At 35.4% G+C, this 23,805-nt stretch overlaps 1 protein-coding gene across 1 annotated transcript in view; it reads left to right on the forward strand.

The window, feature by feature from the left end:
- Positions 1-23,805, forward strand: part of TRHDE (thyrotropin releasing hormone degrading enzyme) — a 422,303-nt gene that overhangs the window by 394,902 nt on the left and 3,596 nt on the right. Inside the window, exons 16-18 of the mRNA XM_035257033.3 lie at positions 6,365-6,532; positions 7,058-7,198; positions 19,474-19,555. Coding sequence (XP_035112924.1) covers positions 6,365-6,532; positions 7,058-7,198; positions 19,474-19,555 — 391 coding nt within the window. The remainder of the gene's footprint in view (positions 1-6,364; positions 6,533-7,057; positions 7,199-19,473; positions 19,556-23,805) is intronic.

The following is a 23,805-nucleotide window of genomic DNA, read 5'->3' on the forward strand; positions in this document are numbered from 1 at the left end:
TTTTGTGTGTATTTAAGCTTAAGTTGTTATCAGCTGAAAATAGACTGTTATAATTTATGTGTACATCAAGGTGAGCACACTAATAAAGCCATAGAAGTTATAAAAAGGCAAATAACAGCATATCAACATAAAAAAATTCAAAAAAAGGAAGACAGTAAGAGAGGAAAAGATGGGAAAAAACCTACAAGACCAACAGAAAACAATTTTGTGAAAATGGCAAAAACAAATTCTTCCCTATCAATATTACTTTAGATATAAATGGATTAAACTTTCCAATCAAAAAACAGTCACTGAATGTATTAACAAAACAAGACCTAACTGTATAGTGTCTTTAAGAGTCTCTTTTTAGTTTTAAGGACACTTATAGGCTGAGAGTAAAGGGATGGAAAAATACATTCTGTGCAAATGGAAAACCAAAAAAGAGCAGCTATAGCAGACAAAACAGACTTTAAGTCAAAAACCATTAGAAGAACTATGTTATAATAAAAGCGTCAAACCACTGTAAAGATATAACAAATTATAAACATATATACATTCAACGTCAGAGTACCTAACTATATAAAACCAATATTGACAGAACTGAAGGGAGAAATAAAAAGCAATAAAAATAGTGGAGATGTCAGTATTCAACTTTTAATAATAAATAAAACATCCACACAGAAGATCAATAAGACAGGAATTACAACACTATAAACCAAATAGACTTAACAGACATGCACAGAATATCCTATCTTATGACAACAGAATATACATTCTTCTTAAGCACACATAGAACTTTCTCCAAGTTTGATGACGTTAGGTCATAAAACAAGTCTTAAGAAATTTAAGAAGATTGACATTTTATAACATACTTTTACTAAACAAAATGAAGTGAAACTAGAACTCAATACCAAAAGGAAAATGGGAAAATTTACAAATAGGTGGATTAAGCAATACACTCCTAAACAATAATTGGGTCAAGAAGAAATCCAAAAAGAGAGTAAAGAGTACATCAAGACAAAAAAAAAAAAAAAGAATGAAACATCATACTGAAACTTATGGGATATGGTAAAAGCAGTATTAAGAGGGAAGTTTATTGTAATAAATACCTATATTTATAATAACCTGAACCTACCTTTTCACCTCAAGGAGATAGAAAAAACAAATTATCCATATAGTTAGCAAAAGGGAGAAAATAACAAAGAACAGGAATAAACAAAATAGAAAACAGAAAAACAATAGAAAAAATCAGACAAAATTGATAAATCTTAAACTAGACTAGTTAATAAGACAGAAGACTAAAATAAATAAAAAGAGAAATTAAGGACTAGATATTACAACTAATGCCACAGACATAAAAGTAATTAAAAGAATCTACTATGAACAATTATATGCCAACAAATGAAATAACAGAAATATGGACACACTCCTACAAAATATAGCCTATCAGTATACTAACCAGTGAAGAATTAGGAAGTCTGTACAGATCTATAACTGAGATGGAAATTGATTTAGTACTCAAAAACCTCTCAACAAAGAAAAACCTGGGACTAGATGACTTCACTGAAAGGTGAACTCTACCAAACATTTAAAGAATCTTCCAATCCCTCTGAACTTTCAAAAAAATTGAAGAGAAACACCTCCAAACTTATTTTACCAGCATCACCCTGGTAGCAAAGCCAGGCAAAGACATCACAAGGAATGAAAATTACAGTTAAATGTCTGTAATAAAAGTAGATGCAGAAATCCTCAACAGAACACTAGCAGCCTGAAACTAATAGTACATTAAAGGATAATATACCATGACCAGCTGGTATTTGTCTCTGAGATGCAAGGATACTTCTACATACAAAAATCAATTAATGTTATATGCCACATTATTAGAATAAAGAATAAAAATCACGTGATCATTTTAAATACAAAGCACTGATAAAATTTAATATCCTTTCATGATTAAAAAAAAAGTCTTAACAAATAAGAAATAAAAGGAAAGTACCTCAATGTAGTTAATGTCATATATGAAAAGCCTGCAATTAACATTATACTCAATGATGAAAAATTGAAAGCTTTTCCTCTAAAACCAAAAACAAAATCAAGATACCTTCTCTAACCACTTAGTCAACATAGTTCTGGAAACCGTAACCAGAGAAAATAGAGAAGAAACAGAAATAAAAGACATTCCAATTGAAAAAGGAGAAGTAAAATTGTCCCTGTTTGCATATAAATTGATCTTATGTATTGAAATCCCTAAAATCTCCACCAAGAAACTGTTAGAACTAATAAACAATTCAGTATATTTGCAGGATATGAAATCAACACAGAAAAATCAGCAGTGTTTCTGTACACTAACAATAAACTATCTGAAAAGTAACTCAGGAAAGCAATCCCATTTACAACAACACCAAAAGGAATAAAATAGTCTGGGCATGGTGATGCATGGCTATAATTTCAACACTTCGAGAGGCCAAAGTGGGAGGATCACTTGAGGCTAGGAGTTTGAGACCAACCTGGAAAACACAGAAAGACCCCATCTCTATGAAAAAAAAAATAACATAATATAGAAATAAACTGAACTAAGGAAGTGAAAAGTTTGTATACTAAGATCTATAAAACATTTTTGAAAAAAAATGACATTGGTTTTGGCAATGATTTCATGGATATGACATCAAAAGCATAGGCAACATAAAAATAAATTGTGGGATTGCATCAAACTGAAAAGCTTCTGCACAGCAATGGGAATACTCAGCAAGAGTAAAAATTCAACCTACAGAATGGGAGAAAATATTTGCAAACCATATATTTGAAAAAGGATTTATCTCCAAATTATGTAAGACACTTCTTCAACTCAATAGGAAAACAATATTAATCCAATTACAAAAAGGGTAAGAATTTGAAAACACATCTCTCCCCAGGTGACATAGATTTGGCCAACAGGTATATAAAAAAAGTCACTGATTACCGGGAAAATGAAAATCAAACCACAATGAAGTTCAGGATAGCTATTATCAAAAATCAAAACACAGCAAGTGTTGTCAAGGTTGCCAAGGAGAAATCAGTAACCTTCCATGTTGCTGTGCAGCTGCTATGGTAAACAATATGGAACGTTCTAAAAAAACTAAAAATATGATCCAGCATCCCATTTATGGATATTTATCTAAAAGAATTGAAATCAAGATATCTAAAGCATATTAGCACTCCCAGTTTGTTGCAGCATTATTCACATTAGCCATGATGTGGAAACAACCTAGTTCATCAACAGATGGATGGACAAAGAAAATGTAGTGTACACATGCAATGAAATACGATTGAGCCTTTAAAAAGAAGGACATTTTTCAATATTGACAATATTGATGAATCTGGAAGATGTTATGCTCAGTGAAAGAGCCAGTCACAGAAAGACAGATATGATTCCATTTATATGAGATATATAAATGCCGAAGTTCATGAAATTAAAGAGTGGAATGATGATTGCCGGGGCTGGAGACTTTTAACATATGGCAGCAGTATAGTATGTGGTACTCAAATGCCTTCCAGGCAACATAGTTGTTCTATATTTATACATTTTTGTTCTATATTTATACATGTATTTTCTTCTTGAAGATCAATACTGGAGATTGGTTCTATAGGTGATTAAAAAAAAACCTGACTTAAGGGGCTCTATCCCTATATTCTCTCTAGTATATTAATAGCTTATTAAATATATCTTAGAAAATAAATTGTTACTATAATATGCTTAATATTAAGGAATTGTACATTGATTGATGAGTTAGTGATTTCAGTAGATATTTTATTGTTTTTTTCTTGCAAGTTTTTATTCACTCTTTTGGCAAAAGTAGGGGAATAATGCAGTGTTGGGTGCTGTGGCCTGTAATACATGGAGGAAAAGACCCACTCCCTTTTGTAGCTGTTGATTTAAGTTATTAAAGATGGAGGCATCTCCATAATCTTAACCAGAATTGAGCATGTCCTCCAATACTAATGCCTTCCTTAGTGATTTCAGGTATCCCCTGTGTCAAGCTGGTTATAAACAGAGCAGAGAGAACATGTCACCAATAAATGAGAAGGCTTTGTTGGTACTTTCTACAGGGGCTCCAGGGATGAGATGGAAAACAAGAGAAAGTTGTGAAGCTCTTTAATGGGTTATTCTATGGCTGTGTTCCTTTTGTTTCATTAAAAACAAATCAAACAAAATGCTTTCTAATGCCACAAAGAAAAAGGGCTGCAGTTAACAAAATTGAAGTAACTTTTCTTCAAATACTTTATTTGTTGAAAAAGACAGAGTAAGTTTAGCTTTTTCTGGAAACTATGAATTCTGTATGATACTTTCTTAGAATACTATACACCTGATATAGTACCACAATATCCTGATTGTAGTCCTTCTTAGCTGCTTAACAAAATAAGATTCAGATTCTCTTACTGGTAGTTATTCACACACTTCTTCCTGTTTTCCAAATATTTCTTTATTCTTAGCAGTATTTTAATCATCAGGGTCCTAAATCTTTAGAAGGCATTGTTTGCTTTTGCTATCCAGAGAAAGAAGTTTGCAATTATTGGCCATATTCAAATTCTAAATGAGAAATTTGATAATAGATTAGTGAATGTTGAGAAAGACAAAAATATATTTTGAAACTTTTTTCTTAAAGTATTGGAGCATTCTTTTAAAGAAGCATACTAAAAAGTCAGTAAATATAGGTTACATACCAAAACTTAAGGAAAGAATATTTAGTAAGAAAAATCACTATGAAAAAGCAGACATGAAAATTTGTAATTTATGAAGAGCCAAATCTTATTAAATACAGTTTCCCACTATAATATTGTATTTTGGATCAAAGTCAAATTTTAGTATATTTTAAGTCCTTCTATAAACATAAGAAAAAATAACTTTCCAGTTATGTTTTTCTATCTGTTTATTACCTATACTTAGAATCTTCTAGGTCTCCAAAATTTGGAGGGTTGCATGAGAAAATTACTTATATAGAAAGTTTCTGTGGAATCTGTGGTGATTTCCCCTTTATCATTTTTTATTGCATCTATTTGGTTGTTCTCTCTTTTATTTTTAATCAATCTGGCTAGTGGTCTATTTTGCTGATCTTTTCAAAAAACCAGCTCTTGGATTTATTGATTTTTTGAAGGGTTTTTCGTGTCTCAATCTCCTTCAGCTCAGCTCTGATCTTAGTAATTTCTTGTCTTCTGCTGGGTTTTGAGTTTTTTAGATCTTGCTCCTCTAGCTCTTTCAATTTTGACGATAGGGTGTCAATTTTGGATCTCTCCATTCTCCTCATATGGGCACTTATTGCTATATACTTTCCTCTAGAGACTGCTTTAAATGTGTCCCAGAGGTTCTGGCACGTTGTGTCTTCATTCTCATTGGTTTCGAAGAACTTCTTTATTTCTGCCTTCATTTCATTGTTTACCCAGTCAACATTCAAGAGCCAGTTGTTCAGTTTCCATGAAGCTGTGCGGTTCTGGGTTGGTTTCTGAATTCTGAGTTCTAACTTGATTGCACTATGCTCTGAGAGGCTGTTTGTTATGATTTCAGTTGTTTTGCATTTGTTGAGCAGTGCTTTACTTCCAATTATGTGGTCAATTTTAGAGTAGGTGTGATGTGGTGCTGAGAAGAATGTGTATTCTGTGGTTTTGGGGTGGAGAGTTCTGTAAATGTCCACCAGGTTTGTTTGCTCCAGGTCTGAGTTCAAGCCCTGGATATCCTTGTTGATTTTCTGTCTGGTTGATCTGTCTAGTATTGACAGTGGAGTGTTAAAGTCTCCCACTATTATTGTGTGGGAGTCTAAGTCCTTTTGTAAGTCATTAAGAACTTGCCTTATGTATCTGGGTGCTCCTGTGTTGGGTCCATATATGTTTAGGATTGTTAGCTCTTCTTGTTGTATCGATCCTTTTACCATTATGTAATGGCCTTCTTTGTCTCTTTTGATCTTTGTTGCTTTAAAGTCTATTTTATCAGAGATGAGAATTGCAACTCCTGCTTTTTTTTGCTTTCCATTAGCTTGGTAAATCTTCCTCCATCCCTTTATTTTGAGCCTTTGTGTATCCTTGCATGTGAGATGGGTTTCCTGGATACAGCACACTGATGGGTTTTGGCTTTTTATCCAATTTGCCAGTCTGTGTCTTTTGATTGGTGCATTTAGTCCATTTACATTTAGGGTTAATATTGTTATGTGTGAATTTGATACTGCCATTTTGATGCTGAGTGGCTAGTGAAAAATCTTTTTAAAATATTAACAATATGTAGTATTCTGTTTCAGGTAAAGCCTAATTAGCAAAATAATCTTTTTAAAAGCTGACTGTAGTAAAGCAACATCTATCTTTATTATTAAAACTTTGAAGCTTTTAATTAATAGAAAACCATCATGGGTTGCTTCTTTAGAATACCACTAAATGTTAGAGACATCGTATACTGTACAGGAGTGTCACTACTGGATGAGGATGTCTGGGAATTCATATGGATGAAATTCCATTCTACCACAGCAGTTTCTGAGAAGAAAATATTATTGGAAGCCTTAACTTGCAGTGATGACAGGAATTTATTAAACAGGTAAGTAAACTGATTTTCTAAATTTGTTTCTGTAATGAAAGTATTCTCTGTTAATGAAATTGCTCTAAAGTTGCTTTTATTTCCTTGAATATATGTTAGTTGCTTTAAAATATATCTTCCTAAAGGTTAGGAAAACTGCCATGTTAATGACTAAAGCTACTTGATTTCATTGATTATATCGTTTTATGACTAATTATTTTACATAATTGATACATGTGTAAGAAAATATTTCATTATAAAAGGAAGTGTTAGTATAAAGAATTTTAAAGAAGAATTTGCATCATCACCAGAATTGTAATTTATCCTTTCACAAGACTTTTTTAGAGTTTAATGTTTTTAATTAAAATACTACAAGTTTGATCCTCTCTCTTTTATAAACAGAAATGTGTTCTAAGTTTGCATTATTAAAGATTGTACTAGACTATTCTTTTGAAGAATATAACAAACTAGCACCTCTAATTTTAGTGTTTATTAAAATGTTTATGTTATTAGACTAAAAATTTTTAAAAAATTATATCTTTGTAGGCTTCTAAATCTGTCACTAAATTCTGAGGTGGTGCTGGATCAAGATGCAATTGATGTCATAATCCATGTAGCTCGAAATCCACATGGCCGAGATCTTGCCTGGAAGTTTTTCAGAGATAAATGGAAGATATTAAGTACCAGGTAGAAATAAGAATTCAATCATTCATACTTGAACGAGTAAATAATAGCTGATATATGAGGAATAAAGGCCCAAGTTTTGTGTTAAAGCTAAGATCCATGCAATAGGATTCAATTTTAAAATATTCAACCAATATGAATATTGCCATTCCTGTGAAATTCAAAATTATTTTAAAAAGTCTATAACTTTATTCATTTATTAAAATTGATAACCTTAATAAGTTATATGTGTAAACATTTGGAGTATAAAAGGTTTAGCTGAGTGACTTTCCTGGAAAATCTATCAAATTGCCCGAAGTTGAAGAAACTGTATCATAAAACGCCTATATTCAAATATGCTGTAGAAATGACTTATAAATACAGTGGTATTATAATAAGAAAACTTTAATTACTTCTGAGGACTTGTTTAAATTTTCTTTAAATATAAATAACTTCAAATACCTGAATAATACCATGATGCAGAGAAAGATTATTAATATTTGAATCATTGTATAATTCCAGTTGCAGTAAAATGTATTCCCAGGACATCTTGTTTCATGGTGAGAATTCTTTAGTCTCAATTTCAGAAAATATTTTATTATGCATTTAAATGTATTATAATATATGCTAATTTATTACTATGATAATCCCTATGGCCTTTTAAAATTAAATTTATTATAGAGCATGTAAATGCTGCTTGTTATTCTCAAACTTGAATGTTCCCAGACAGTAAGCAGACCTACTGTTCTGTTCATGAAAAGCTATTGTGTAAACTTTATTATTTTTAAGCACACCTTGATCAGTTGCCCTGGTATAATGAGTCTAGTTAGAATGGATGTATCGGAGCTCCACCAAGATGGCCGAATAGGAACAGCCTCAGGTTTCTAGCACAAAAACCTTCACAAACCTGGGCGACCATGTTAACTGGTGCCTGGAATGCCTGCAAGACAGAGCCACCCATTCCCCTGCAAAATAGGGGGCTGAAGGCAGGGAGCCAAGTGATCTGGCTCAGTGGTCCTCCCCCACACAGAACACCAATCTGAAATTCACTGCCTTGAGAGTTTAGCAGCCAGCACAGCAGTTTGAGCTCCACCCTGGACAGTCAAATTCCATGGGAGAGGAGGTGTGGCCTCCGTTACTGAGGCAGTCTGCCATTACTGAGGGAGTTACAACCTTACCTGTGTAAACAAAACTGCCAGGACATTTACTCAGTAGCTAGACAGAGCCCGCAGCATCTCAGCAACACCTCTGCAGGCAGACTGTAACTAGACTTCCACCTTGCTGGGCAGGGGATCTCTGAAAAAAGGCAGCAACATGTCAGGGACTTATAAATAAAGCCCCACTTTCCCAGGACAGAGCACCTGAGGAAAGAGGCAGTTGTGAGTTCCACTACAGCAGACTTAAACGTCCCTGCCCAGCAGCTTTAAATGGAACAATGGTGCTCTCAGCACAGCACTTGAGTTCTGATAAGGGACAGACTGCTTCCTCAAGTGGCTCCCTGGCCCCTGTATAGCCAAAGAGGCACCTCATAAAGAAGAGCTCTGGCTGACATCTGATGGATACCCTTCTGGGACGAAGATACCAAAGGAAGGAACAGGCAGCAATCATTACCGCTCTATAGCACCTGCAGGTAATTCCCAGGCAAGCAGGGTCCAGAGTGGATCTCCAGCATTGCTCCAGCAGAGGGGCATGACTGTTAGAAGGAAAACTCAAAAGCAGAAAGAAATAGCTTCAACATCAACACAAAGGACATCCGCTCAGAGACCCCATCTGAAAGTCACCAACTTCAAAGACAAAAAGGTAGATAAGTCCATGAAGATGGGAAGAAACCAAAGCAAAAGAATGAAATCAACAAAAACCAGAATGCCTCTCCTCCTCCAAGGGATCAAAACTCCTCACCAGCAAGGGAACAAAACTGGATGGAAAATGAGTTTGACAAATTGACAGAAGCAGGCTTCAGAAGGGGAGTAATAAAAAACTTCTCTGAGCTAAAGGAACATGTTCTTACAGACTGCAAAGAAACTAATCACCTCAAAAAATGGTTAGACAGAATGCTAACTAGAATAACTAGCTTAGAGAAGAACATAAATGACTTGATGGAGCTGAAAAACAGCATGAGAACTTCACAAAGCATACGCAAGTTTAAATAGCCAAATCAATCAAGCAGAGATATTTAAGACCAAATCAATGAAATAAAATGAGAAAGCAAGATTAGAGAAAAAAGAGTAAAACGAAATGAACAAAGCCTCCAAGAAATATGGGATTATGTGAAAAGACCTAATCCAAGTTTGATAGGTGTACTGAATGTGACGGGGAGAATAAATCCAAGCTGGAAAACATTCTTCAGGATATTATCCAGAACTTCACCAACCCAGCAAGGCAGGCCAACACTCAAATCCAGGAAATACAGAGAATACCACAAAGATATTCTTCGAAGAAGAGCAAACCAAAGGCACATAACTGTCAGATTCACCAGGGTTCAAATAAAGGAAAAAGGCTAAAGGCAGCCAGAGAGAAAGGTTGGGTTACCCACAAAGGGAACCCCATCAGACGCACAGCAGATCTCTCAGCAGAAACCCTATAGGCCAGAATAGAGTGGGGGCCAGTATTTAACATCCTTAAAGAAAAAAACTTCCAACCCAGAGTTTCATATCCAGCCAAACTAAGCTTCATAAGTAAACGACAATTAAAATCCTTTATGGACAAGGAATTGGTGAGAAATTTCATCACCACCAGGCTGCCTTACAAAAGCTCCTGAAGGAAGCATAAAACATGGAAAGGAACAACCAGTATCAGTCACTCCAAAAATGTACCAAATAGTAAAGACCACTGACACGATGAAGAAACTGTCAACTAATGGGCAAAACAACCAGCTAATATCAAAATGGCAGGATCAAATTCACACATAATATTAACGTTAAATGTAAATGGGCTAAATGCTGCAATCAAAAGACACAGACTGGCAAATTGGGTAAAAAGTCAAGACCTATCAGTGTGCTGTACTCAGGAGACCCATCTCACATGCACGGATACACATAGACTCAAAATAAAGGGATGGAGGAAGATTTACCAAGCAAATGGACAGCATAAAAAAGCAGGTGTTGCAAACCTAGTCTCTCATAAAATGGACTTTAAATCAATAAAGATCAAAAGAGACAAAGAAGGGCATTATATGCTAAAAGGATCGATGCAACAAGAAGAGCTAACTTTCTTAAATATATATGCACACAATACAGGAGTACCCAGATACATGAAGTAAGTTCTTAAGGACCTACAAAGAGACTTATACTTTCACACAATAATAATGGGAGACTTTAACACTCCACTGTCAATATTAGACAGATCAACAAGAAAGAAAATTAACAAGGATATCTAGGACTTGAACTCAGATCTGGACCAAGCAGACCTAATAAACATCTATAGAATTCTCCATCCCAAATGCACAGAATATACATTCTTCACAGCACCAGATTGCACTTACTCTGAAATTGACCACATAATTGGAAGTAAAGCACTCCTCAGCAAATGCAGAACAGCAGAAAACATAACAACCAGTCTCTTAGACCACAGTGCAAACAAATTAGAACTTAGGATTAAGAAACTCACTCTAAACCATACAACTACATGGAAACTAAACAAGCTGTTTCTGGATGACTACTGGATAAATAATGAAATGAAGGCAGAAATAAAGATGGTCTTTGAAACCAATGAGAATGAAGATACAATGTTCCAGAATCTCTGGGACACATTCAAAGCAGTGTCTAGAGGGAAATTTATAGCACTAAATGTGCATATGAGAAATAAGAAAAGATCTAAAATTAACACCCTATTATCAAAATTTAAAGCACTAGAGAAACAGGATCAAACAAATTCAAAAGCTAGCAGAAGACAATAAATAACTAAAATCAGAGCAGAACTGAAGGAGACAGAGACACAAAAAACCCTTCAAAAAATTAATAAATCCAGGAGCTGGTTTTTTGAAAAGATCAACAAAATAAATAGACCACTAGCCAGACTAATAAAAAAGAAAAAAACAGAAGAATCATATAAATGCAATTAAAAGTGATAAAGGGGAATATTACCACTGATTCCACAGAAATGCATACTACTATCAGAGATTATTACAAACAACTCTAGGCACACAAACCAGTAAATCTAGAGGAAATGGGTAAATTCCTGGACACTCACACCCTCCCAAGACTAAACCTGGAAGCAGTTGAATCCCTGAATAGGCCAATAACAAGGTCTGAAGTAGAGGCAGCAATTAATAGCCTATCCACAAAGAAAAGTCCAGGTCAAGACAGGTTCACAGCTGAATTCTACCAGACATACAAAGAGGGGCTGGTACCATTCCTTATGAAACTATTCCAAACAATACAAAAAGAAGGAATCCTCCCTAACTCGTTTTATGAGAACAACATCATCCAGATACCAAAACCTGGCAGAAATATAACTAAAAAAGAAAATTTCAAGCCAATATCCATGATGAACATAGATGCAAAAATCTTCAATAAAATACTGGCAAACTGAATGCAACAGCACATCAAAAAGCTTGTATATCATGATCAAGTAGGCATCATCCTGGGGATGCAAGATTGGTTCAACATTCACAAATATATAAATGTAATCCATCACATATACTGAACCAAAGACAAAAACCACGATTATCTCAATGAATGCATAGAAGGCCACCACAAAATTCAAAAGCCCATAATGCTAAAAACTCTAATAAACTAGGTATTGATGGAATGTATCTGAAAATAATAAAAGGTATTTATGACAAACTCACAGGCAATATAATAATGAATAGGTAAAAACTGGAAGCATTCTCTTTTAAAACTGGCAGTAGACAAGGGTGCCCTCTCTCACCATTCCTATTCAACAATCAGGCAAGAAAAAGAAATTAAGTGTATTCAATTAGGAAAAGAGGAAATCACACTGTCTCTATTTGCAGATGACATAATTGTATATTTAGAAGATCCCATCATCTCAGCTCAAAATCTCCTTAAGATGATAAACAACTTTATCAAAGTCTCAGGATACAAAATTAATGCACAAAAATCACAAGCATTCCTATATACCAATAACAAACAAACAGAGAGCCAAACCATGAGTGAACTCCCATTCACAATTGCTAAAAGGATAAAATACCTAGGAATACAACTAACAAAGGACATGAAAGACCTCTCAAGGGGAACTACAAACCACTGCTAAAGGAAATAAAAGGACACAAACAGATGGAAAAATATTCCATGCTCATGGTTAGGAAGAATCAATATCATTAAAATGGCCATACTGCCCAAAGTAATTTATACATTCAATGCTATTGGCATCAAACTACCATTGACCTTCTTCACAGAAGTGATAAAAGCACCTTAAACTTCATATGGAACAAAAAAGAGCCTGCATGGCCAAGACAATCCTAAGCAAAAAGAACAAAGCTGGAGGCATCATGCTACCTGACTTCAAACTATTCTACAAGGCTATAGTAATCAAAACAGCATGGTACTGGTACCAAAACAGAGATATAGACCAATGGAACAGAACGGAGGCCTTGAAAGTAATGCCACACCTCTACAGCCATCTGATCTTTGACAAACTGGACAAAAACAAGCAATGGGGAAAGATTCCCTGTTTAAAAAATGGTGTTGGGAAAACTGGTTAGCCATGTGCAGAAAGCTGAAACTGGACCCCTTCCTTACACCTCATATAAAAATTAACTACAGATGGATTAAAGATTTAAACATAAGAACACTATAAAAACCCCAGAAGAAAACCTAGGCAATGCCATTCAGGACATAGGCATAGGCAAGGACTTCATGTCTAAAACACCAAAAGCAATGGCAACAGAAGCCAAAATAGACAAATGGGATCCTATTAAACTTAAGAGCTCGAGCACAGCAAAAGAAACAATCATTAGAGTGAAGCGGCAAACAACAGAATGGGAAAATTTTTTTACAAGCTACCCGTCTGAAAAAGGGCTAATATCCAAAATCTACAAAGAACTAAAACAAATATACAAGAAAAAACAACTCCATTAAAAAGTGGGCAAAAGTTATGAACAGACATATTTCAAAAGAAGACATTTATGTGGCCAACAAACATATGAAAAAATGCTCATTATTACTGGTCATTAGAGAAATGTTAATCAAAACCACATTGAGATACCATCTCATGCCAGTTAGAATGATGATCATTAAAAAAATCTGGAGAGGATGAGGAGGGATAACACTGGGAGAAATGCCTGATGTAGGTGTGGCGGGTGGGGCGGGAAGGGGAATGGAGACAGCAAACCACCACGACATGTATGTACCTATGCAGCAATCCTGCAGGATGCAGGATGTACACATATACCTCCAATCCCAAAGTACAATAAAAATAAATCTGGAGACAACAGATGCTGGAAAGTATGTGGAGAAATAGAAACACTTTTATACTATTGGTAGGAATGTAAATTAATTTAATTATTGTGGAAGACAGTGTGATGATTCCTTCAAGGATCTAGAAATCGAAATACCATTTGATCCAGCAATCCCATTACTGGGTATATAACCAAAGGATTATAAATTAATCTATTTTAAAGACACATGTACACATATGTTCACTGTGGCACTGTTTACAATAGCAAAGACTTGGAACCAGCCCAAATGCCAATCAAAGATAGACTGGATAAAGAAGATGTAGCACATATACACCATGGAATAGTATGCAGCCATAAAAAAGATGAGTTCGTATTCTTTGAAGGGAAATGGATGAATCCTGAAACCATCATTCTCAGCAAACTGACACAAGAACAGATTACCAAACACCACATGTTCTCACTCATAAGTGGGTGTTGAACAGTAAGACCAAATGGACACAGGGAAGGGAACATCACACACTGGGGTCTGTTGGGGCTGGGGTGCTAGGGGAGGGATAGTGGGGGTGGGGTGATTTGGGAAGGATACCATTAGGAGAAATACCTAATGTAGGTGATGGGGGGATGGAGGCAGGAAACCACCATGGTGTGTGTATACCTATGTAACAATCCTGCAAGATCTGCACATGTACCCCAGATGTTAAAGTAAAATAAAAATTAATTTTTAAAAAAGGAATGGATGTATCATATTAAAATACTCCATCCATAGAAATTTCATTGTCAGAAAATACTGATATTTCTATAAGACACACTGACTTTTGAAATATTTTCAACTCAGATCTTTTAATGGTTGGATGAGTAAAGCTTGCTTTGCTTTTGCGTATATAATAGAATGAATAGTCAGACACACGATAAAATTAATATATGCAAATATTTCACTTAAAAGAATATAAATCATCTACCAATGTGCAGTTTCTTTAGGGAGTGATTTTGTAAATCAGAGTTCAGTGCAATGCAATTATAGGGTCATATAGTTTATTGCCTACCAAAAAATATTTGGTTCTCGATATGCCTATTTTGTCTCACTGAATTCATGATGTCCATCTTACCTAAAACTATGATGGTGTTTACATTGACAAATAGGAGCATAATCTTCATGGTCTCCTGCTCCTCTGTCAGTCTTTGAATGTTGGAGTCCATGGAGCTCTGTTGAAGTCACTCTTCTTCCCACTCTGCAAGTTCTTCCTGATTTTAGTTGTCTTCTTCTCTCATGGTTTCAGTTACTCCCAAATCTGTATTTCTACTTCAGACATTTTACGTAAGTTTCTCCCTGTGATAGGCAATTGCCCACCAAGGTTGCCTTTATGAGCATGCTTGCAAGGCCAAATCCATGATTTTTCTCTTGTCCTCCTTTTCTCAGTAACTCTTATAGCCATCCACCAATTGCTCAAGCCCAACACTTGTAAGTCTACATAAGCTTCCGTTTTTCTTTTGCCATGTATGAGAATTAGACTCTAGATCGTGTCAATTTAACAATTCCTAAAGTTTGTTGAATTCTTCCTCTCTTTTCCTGCTACCACTTCCCTATTGCAGGTTCTTGTCTCTTTGCAGTACTCTTACAATAACAGCCTTCTGTCTCACTACCTCTATAATTATACAAACACACTTCAGCCTCTTCCCTTTATCCCAAGAATCATTCTGAAAAGCAAATATGGTATTTCCCTGCTGTAAAAATTTCTATGTGAGATTTATAATCTAAGCCCCTTAATATATCCTCTGTGTATTTTCTCAGCCTCTTATTCCTCAGTCTCCAGCCTCACAATGTATCAAAGTATGTACTTTTTCTTTTTTTTTTTTTTGAGACAGGGTCTCACTCTGTCACCTAGGCTGGAGTGCAGTGGCACAATCACAACTCGGTGCAGCCTTGACTGCCTGAGCTCAGGTGATCCTTCCACTTCAGTCTCCTAAGTAGCTGAGACTACAAACATATGCCACCATGCCCAGCTAATTTTTCTATTTTTGGTAGAGACAAGGTTTCACCATGTTGCACAGGCTGGTCTTGAACTCCTGGGCTCAAGTAATCCACCTCCTTCCCAAAAGTGCTGGGATCACGGGCATAAGACACCACCATGGCCTGTATGCACTGTTAATAACAAATTACTTGTAGCTGTCTGCACAAACCATGTCTTTTCAAGTCTCTTTATCTTGTTTATGTTGTGTTTTACCTAAAATTACTTTCTTCCCTGTTGCTCAGAACTACTCCATACTCAATCTAGATAATATTATCTCCCAGAAGCCATTTCCAAGAACCCACAGCTAAAGAGACCCTCTCTGAGAACTGTGTATAATTTTATCATCATCACATTTAGCCACAATATGTGGAAATTATCTGATTATGTGTCTAGCTCTTTAGCTAGATAGTTAATACCTTCAAGGAAGAGACTGTACCTTATTATTATCTTCACAGGACTATATAAGTAAAAACAACTAACACTTCTTTAGAGAAAGAATTGTTATTTGCCTGGATAATTGGACACTTTTGTGACACATACTGATTGAGAATCATCACTTATATTATTATTGAATGCCTATTTGTTTGCTTTTACTTAGCTAACTTTTCTTCCATGGAATAGTTCAATGTTAGAATCACAACAAATCTCAGTGGTCATTTAGTTCAGCCTTCTCATTTTATAGATGAGGAAACTAAATTCTACAGAAGCTAAATTAAATCTTAAATTAGATACTTAAGATCACACAAGCTAGGGAAGCATTAGGAAACCTCTTATAACAGTCTGTCTTTAAACACCCAGAGCCTTATTTTTATTATACTTACCTTAGTTCTTAAAGTATGATAACCTATAATAGGTATTGTTAGCATAGTAGGGGCAAATCAGTAAAATGAGAATTCTTTTCAACTCACTGACACAAGTTGTTCCTTGTCTTGGGTCAAAAGTCAAGTAATTGGATCCAAGATGGCTGATTGCTAACAGCTCAGGATTGTAGCTCCCAGTGAAAGCGCAGAGAATGAGAGAAGCCACACTTTCAGATGAACTTTTGTTGCTCACAGACCAGGAGATTCCCAGTGGAGGAGCCCCATGGGTCGCCAGTGTGACTCTTGTGACTGGCACAGCGATTCTTGGTGCAAAATAAATGGGACTGGTTCCCCTTTTGACTGATCTTTGGAGCTCTGGGAAGGCAGAGTTGCCCATTCAGCTTATTGAAGGACAGACTCAAGAAGGAAGTCAAACCAGAGATTCCCGGGCAGAAAAGCACCATCAATCTTATTTCCGCTGTTTTAGCTGGTGCAGTGGGTTGCTCAGATTCTGGCACTGGGAATCAATAAATTGGATGTCCACTCTGAAACCTAATTAGAAAGGTGGTAATTACGAAGCCGACAGATGGATACATTTATAATAAAGGGAAGAAACCACCTAAAAAGGCTGAGAATACCCAAAATCAGAATGCCTCTCCCTCTACAGGGGTTACAGTTCCTCATCAGCAATGGAACAAGGCCTGATGGAGAAAGACTGTGTTCCATTAACAGAAGTAGGCTTCAGAAGGTGGATGATAGGAAACTTCTGGAAACTTCATTAGAACAATGAACTTTGCATTGTTCTAACCCAATGCAAAGAAACTAAGAACTTTGAAAAGAGGTTTGATGAAATGCTAACAAGAATAGACAATATAGAGAGGAATATAAGTGAATTAACAGAGTTGAAAAACACAACACGAGAACTTCGCGAAGTATGCACAAGTTTTATCAGCTGAATTGATCAAACAGAAGAAAGGATGTCAGAGGTCGAAGACCAACTGAATGAAATTAAATGAGAAGAATAGAGAAAAAAGGATAAAAAGGAATGAGCAAAGTCTCCAAGAAATATGGGACTATGTGAAAAGACCTAATTTACGTTTGATAGGTGTACCTGAATATGACGAAGAGAATGAATCCAAGCTGGAAAATAGTCTTCAGGATATTATTCAGGAAAACTTTCCCAATCTAGCAAAGCAGGACAATATTCAACTCCAGGTAATACAGAGAACAAAAGATATTCCTGAAGAAGAGCAACCCCAAGGCACATAATCATTAGATTCACCAGGGTTGAAATGAAGGAGAGAATACTAAGGGCAGCTAGAGAGAAAGGTCAGGTTACCCATAAAGGGAATCCTATCAGACTTAGAGCAGATCTCTTAGCAGAAACCCTACAAGCCAGAAGAGAGTGGGGGCTAATATTCAACATCCTTAAGGAAAAGAACTTTCAACCCAGAATTTCATATCCAGCCAAACTAAGCTTTACAAGTGAAGGAAAAATAAAATCTTTTATGAACAAGTAAGTACCCAGAGATTTCATTACCACCAGGCCTGCTTTACGAGAACTTCTGAAAGAAGCATTACACATAGAAAGGAATAACCAGTATTAGCCTTTTCAAAAATATACCAAAAAGTCAAGAGCATAAGAATTTACATCAACTAATGGGCAAAACAGCCAGCTAACATCAAATGGCAGTAATCCTAAATTCAAATCGACTGAATCCCCCAATCAAAAGATACAGCCAAAACCCATCAGTATGCTGCATCCAGATCCATCTCACATGTAAGGATACACAAAGACTCAAAACAAAGGGATGGAGAAGGATTTACCAACCAAATGGAGAACAAAAATAAATAAATAAATAAAAAGCTGGAGTTGCAATTCTTTGCCTCTGATGAAATAGATTTTAAGGCAACAAAGATATAATGGTAGAAGGATCAATGCAATAAGAAGAGCTAATGATTTTAAATATATATGCACCCAATATAGGAACACCCAGATACATAAGACCTATAAAGAGACTTGGACTCCCACACAATGATAGTGGGAGACTTCAACATCAATATTAGATAGATCAACGAGACAGAAAATTAATAGGGATATCCAGGACTTGAACTCAGATACGGAACAAGTAAACTTAATTAACATTTATAGAACTTTTCACTTTAAATACCCAGAATATACAATCTTATCAGTACCACATCACACCTACTCACAGGTTTAAATGAAATATTGGTTGGCCATTATTAAGCACAATTATTGGCATAAAAGAGGTTTTCAATACCCATTTTTAGAATAAAGCAACACTCCCGTTCTCTCTCCCTCTTCCTCTTTCTTCCTCTCCTTCATTCCTTTTTTTCTTTCTCTTTTTCTTTTTTTTTTTCAAAAAAAAAGAATTCTCCTAACTGCAGATTCCCAGGCTCTACCCAACGAAATGCTGATGCATGAGTTCTAAGCAGGCCTGGAAATCCGAATTTCCTATACGCTGCTCCCACTCCCTTCCACCTCACTCCAAGTGAAAAAAAAAAAGTCAAGTAATTGCGTTCCTGGAATAAAGATCAGGCAATCCAAATGAAAAAGTAGATGTTTTACTTTAATGTACATATGAAAAAAGCTAATATTTTGGAGAACATTTTTGAGAATGCATTTTGCCTCAGTTTCTAAGAATGAAATATGACAATGCCAGTGTCAATTTTGACTAACCTTACCAAAGGATCTGACAATGCCAAGTTGATCCTGCAGTTTCTCTTGCCTTCGTTGGAATCATTTTCCCTTCCAGGGAGCTAGGTTGCTTTGTAACTGAAAGTTTTAAAATATTTTATTCTCAGGCCTGGCTTGGAAATACATTGTTAATCCCTAAACCAGTTATAGAGGGTCGCTTTAAAAAAACGTGCTAAACTCCAACTTCTCTGAAACAATGGGAACCATATCAGGTGGGGTGTGATGATATCCCATAGCCATAACCCTTTGTCCCTCCCTGACTCCCTAGAGAAGTAGGCTTGGGTGCTCAGAGTTCTGGCAGTCTCTGACATCATTGATCAAATGGAACTTGAGAAGAACTCTAAAAAGTCTTTACGGTAATATTTTTAAATTACTACCTGCATTGAAATAAACTCTTATTTTCTTTTGAGGTATGGAGAAGCATTGTTTATGAATTCCAAACTTATCAGTGGAGTCACAGAATTTCTTAATACTGAAGGTGAACTCAAAGAGGTAAATATTTTAAGATGAGGTCTAATTATTTTCTTTTCTAAACATTTGACATTGTCCATTTACTTCAGTCATTTCTTTGCAACAGATTCACATCCATTCCTTTTACTTACACACGCACACCACACACACACACACACACACACACACACACGTTAAAGACAACTCAATTCATGATTTGCAAAGGATATTTTTAGCATATCTAACATTGAAGGCCTGCAAGAAATATTTGAATGTGATGATTTTCAATCCTGGAGACCCACAATCTGTTTCAGAGCTCATTGATCCAATCAGCTATTCCTCAAATGATTCTATTAACCCACTGTAAGATTCACTAAATAACAAAACCATCCTGTCAGTGATTCAGTATTTGTATAAAGGTCAAGGTTGGTGTTGAGATACAGACTATATGTCTCACTGCTTTGTGGTCAGTCCTAAACAGACAATGGGCATACTGTACATAATAATATTGGTTTGTGCTACATAGCCTCTTAAATGAAACAACTTCTTATGCATAGAAAGAAGTATATTTGCTAATACATATTGAGATTAATAAATTGGTTTAAAAATGCTTGGTACAATCACAAATGAATTTCATTAATGAAAATACACCTGATTTTTAATGACTGGTGTTGAGGTTACCAGAGTACCTCACATATCCTTACTATGTTATTTCTGGCTTATTACTCTGGAAATTTAAGCCAGCTAGTTTTGTTTGTTTGTTTTGCCATTAAGTCACGTTGCTAATATAGAGAGATTAGAAATGGGGTGGGATATGGAGGTAGGTAAAAAGAAGCAAAATGTAGACTCTTTTAATTGATTACAATGAATTGTGCTTCAAACATTGATTGCCTTTTCTTGTGCTCCTGTTCTCTATTGTAAAATATAGCTGATATGTGGCATTGAGAATGATGGTTTTCTCAGTTTTTGCTGACAGAATGCCTAATGCTGTGCCCCGCAGCTAATCACACTAAGCAGCATCCCCTAGAATCATCAATGCTGGCATCATCCTTAATATCGTCTAATATTGTCCAGTTTCCTATGATTATCCCGCGTGCACCAACTTGGATTCTTTCACACCATGAGCTGAGCTAAGCTAAGTCTCTGATTGTAATGATTTGAAATTCAGTCTTTATCCCTGCTATGTGTGTTCCCAACCCTGAAGGATTAAATTTGAAAGCCCCAGAACATTTTTTTACTGTTTTCTGAATAAAGGAAGCTAAATGGAAAGGAGTGCTTTCATATCCATAAAGAAACAGGAAGAAAAAAAACAATCAAATTAATGATTGCTTCCAATTTTCTCTGTATTTAAATAAAATACTTTTAATTTAATGATTTTATATTCAATAATCTGGGAATGAAAGACTCATTTAGTCACAACCTGTGCAGCTATTGAAGTGAGCACAAAGCGAAATCTATCCCTCTCCTCTTCTCTCCTGTTTGCTCCCTTTGTTCTTTGTGCTTCTCTCCTTCTCTTTTATATCCTCTCCTCCCTACCTCTCTCTCATCCCTTCTCCTACTTTTCTGCTTTTCTCTTTCCTCTACCTCTGTCTGCCTTTCATATTTTTCTGGACTTGAATAGCCAGGCCCTGAAAAGAAAATATTTTAGACATTTAATTGATTTTTATCACATATTGACCTTTTTGTCTTACATGTTTCACTGGTTTATTTAGTTTTTGCACTTTATTTAATTGCCATTTTAGATGTTTCAAAGTGCCCCTATAACAAAGGGTATAATTTCAAAATTGAAACTGAATTATGGTTTTTATTTCATTACCTACAAAGCAGCTAATGTCACAATGCTGTTTCTCAGAGCCACGAGGAGTGAATCTGTTCACTATGGAGTTATTTACTCTGGCTTTGCAGTTCAGCAGGTGCTGCCTGAGGCTCTTTAATACCTTCATCATCTATAAGATTGAGGAACACTGTTGTCAGGTGGGGTGGGGATTTTGTTTTTTATGATGATAGCCCCCCTTTCTTAAATAGAAAAGGATGAGAGAATTTCAGTCACATTTTACCTTAACCCATAAACCCCATAAGCAGAAAGCCCAAGGTACTGCCTTTGGATATGGCATATTCTTATTTCTAAGTTTGTAGATCAAAAGGGAATCAGCATCTTTATGAATTCTGAAAACTCATTCCGGATTTTAATGATCCTCCTCAGCTTTAAGTGCATTCAGTAAAGACGCTTACACTGGTCCGTGGTTTCCGCCCCAAAACAGCATTCTAGTACCTGAAACTGAAGTTTCCTTTTAATTACATGGCTGTGGCAATTGAAAAATATTTCTCCATGAGGCAATCTATCATTTATTTCATTTTAAATTAATGGAGACAATCTTTGAACCTCAGATGCCCTTGCCATTTTTCCACTAATGACCCTTAACCAATCCTTTCATATGCCTATTTTTCTGCTTTTTAAACTTAACATACAACACTGTTGTGGAGGAACGTAGAGCCTATGCATCAAAGATGTTATGTTTACAGTTTTAGTATTGAAGGTATAAAGTTTATAATAGGGAAGTACTTAATTCTATTCATTTATATGGTTACTAAGAGTGTGCTATGTTTTACAATCAACTATAAAAATAATTTATCTTATGATGTTGAGATCTAGGATACCCTGAAATAAGAGGGATTTTTTTAATGCTAAAATATTTCTAATAGAGAAATTAACAAACATCCTTCAAAGTTGTATGCTAAGCAGATCAGGGAGCACAAACAACATTGCCATTTTACTAAACATTATTCTATCAAAGTGCTTAAACTTGCAAAGCATATCATGGTATACTTAGAAAACTCGATTAAAAAAAGCAAAAAGACTTATTTGGCAGCATAAATCCTACCAAAGAGCTGAAGAAATAAGCAAATTAGATTGCTAACTGCCTTTATTTTAGTCCAAGCCCTCTAAAGTGAGGCAGGGGTTTGTAAGGCACTGTGAGCGTGCACTAGGGCCAGTTCCAGGCAGTTTCGACCACTGGTTGGATATCAGAGCTATGGAGAATTACAGGGCCTAAGACCAACTAATGGCAACTGTGGAAAGTGGGCCAGATGTGTTCCAAAGAATAAGTTCTTAAGATACATATAAGGCACCTCAGACTCTCTGAACCCACAAGGGGGGTATTTTTTTACTGCACTTAAATCTTGATGTAAGAAGTCAATCTCTAGAGATGCACCAGTTCACATTTTCTATTGAGAGTTCTTTTGCAGGATAATCCAACTTACTATCCTTGTGTCAATAAATGTTTATATTCAAACCCATAGTTTGCCTTTGAGGAGGACTTAAGAGTTTTACTTCATGTGTTTAGGCTGGCTTACCATTTCATAAGGAAACCAAGAGCACGCTTCACAGAGTTAAAGTTGTGAAAGGGTCATTTATAACTCTCTGGTGTATTCAGTGACTGCCTAGGAAAACATGTAATAATTCAAAATATACTTTAAAAGGAGTATATGTAATTTTTTTCTGATTGACCTATAACATGTAAATAATGCCATGACAATATCGTATTTTTGTAATAAATTAAAACAAAATTCAAAACATAGATCAAAATATATTACTTTTTTCTTTATAGACTAGATGAGTCTGAACATAAACATAGAAGTACAAATGTATTATTGTGTTAATCAGATAACATTTAAAATTGTGATTCAAGTACTTCCATTAGACTTCCCTTTATATGTATGTGTATATACATTTCTATCCCCATGGCACAATGCCTGTAATATTTATTAATATTTATTCATTTCAATCCCTTTGCTTCTTCCCTTTTTTCTTAGTATATGTAATTTGATCAAATGCCAAATCAGTTTTAAGAACAACACCTATAATTTTTTGTTATACATTGGATATTTTACGTATTTGTTATAAAAGCACAGTGATTTTGAAATCTTCTAAACGATGTACCTCTGAGATACAGTTATCCATTGCTAATGCTGCTGGGCATAGGGCTTTGTAGGAAAGCAGAGTAAAAACTGAGAAAACCCATCCGTATCATGTAATCAAAGTAACATTTATAAATAAACTAAGCTATCCATGAACAAATTTCTAAATTAATTCAGAAAGTTATAACTGCATTTTAACTCTGTCTTCCACCACCATTTCTGCCTGCCCCTGTGCCAATCTTGATACACTACATTTCTCTCCTGGAATATCCTCCATGTGGCACCCACCACATGATGAATCACACTCCACACTAATTACACCACATAATGTTTCTGAGTTGCAAGTTGATTTTTCACATTTGTCTATTAGCATC

This window comes from Callithrix jacchus, chromosome 9, assembly GCF_049354715.1.
Source record: "Callithrix jacchus isolate 240 chromosome 9, calJac240_pri, whole genome shotgun sequence".
Classification (NCBI taxonomy): domain Eukaryota; kingdom Metazoa; phylum Chordata; class Mammalia; order Primates; family Cebidae; genus Callithrix; species Callithrix jacchus.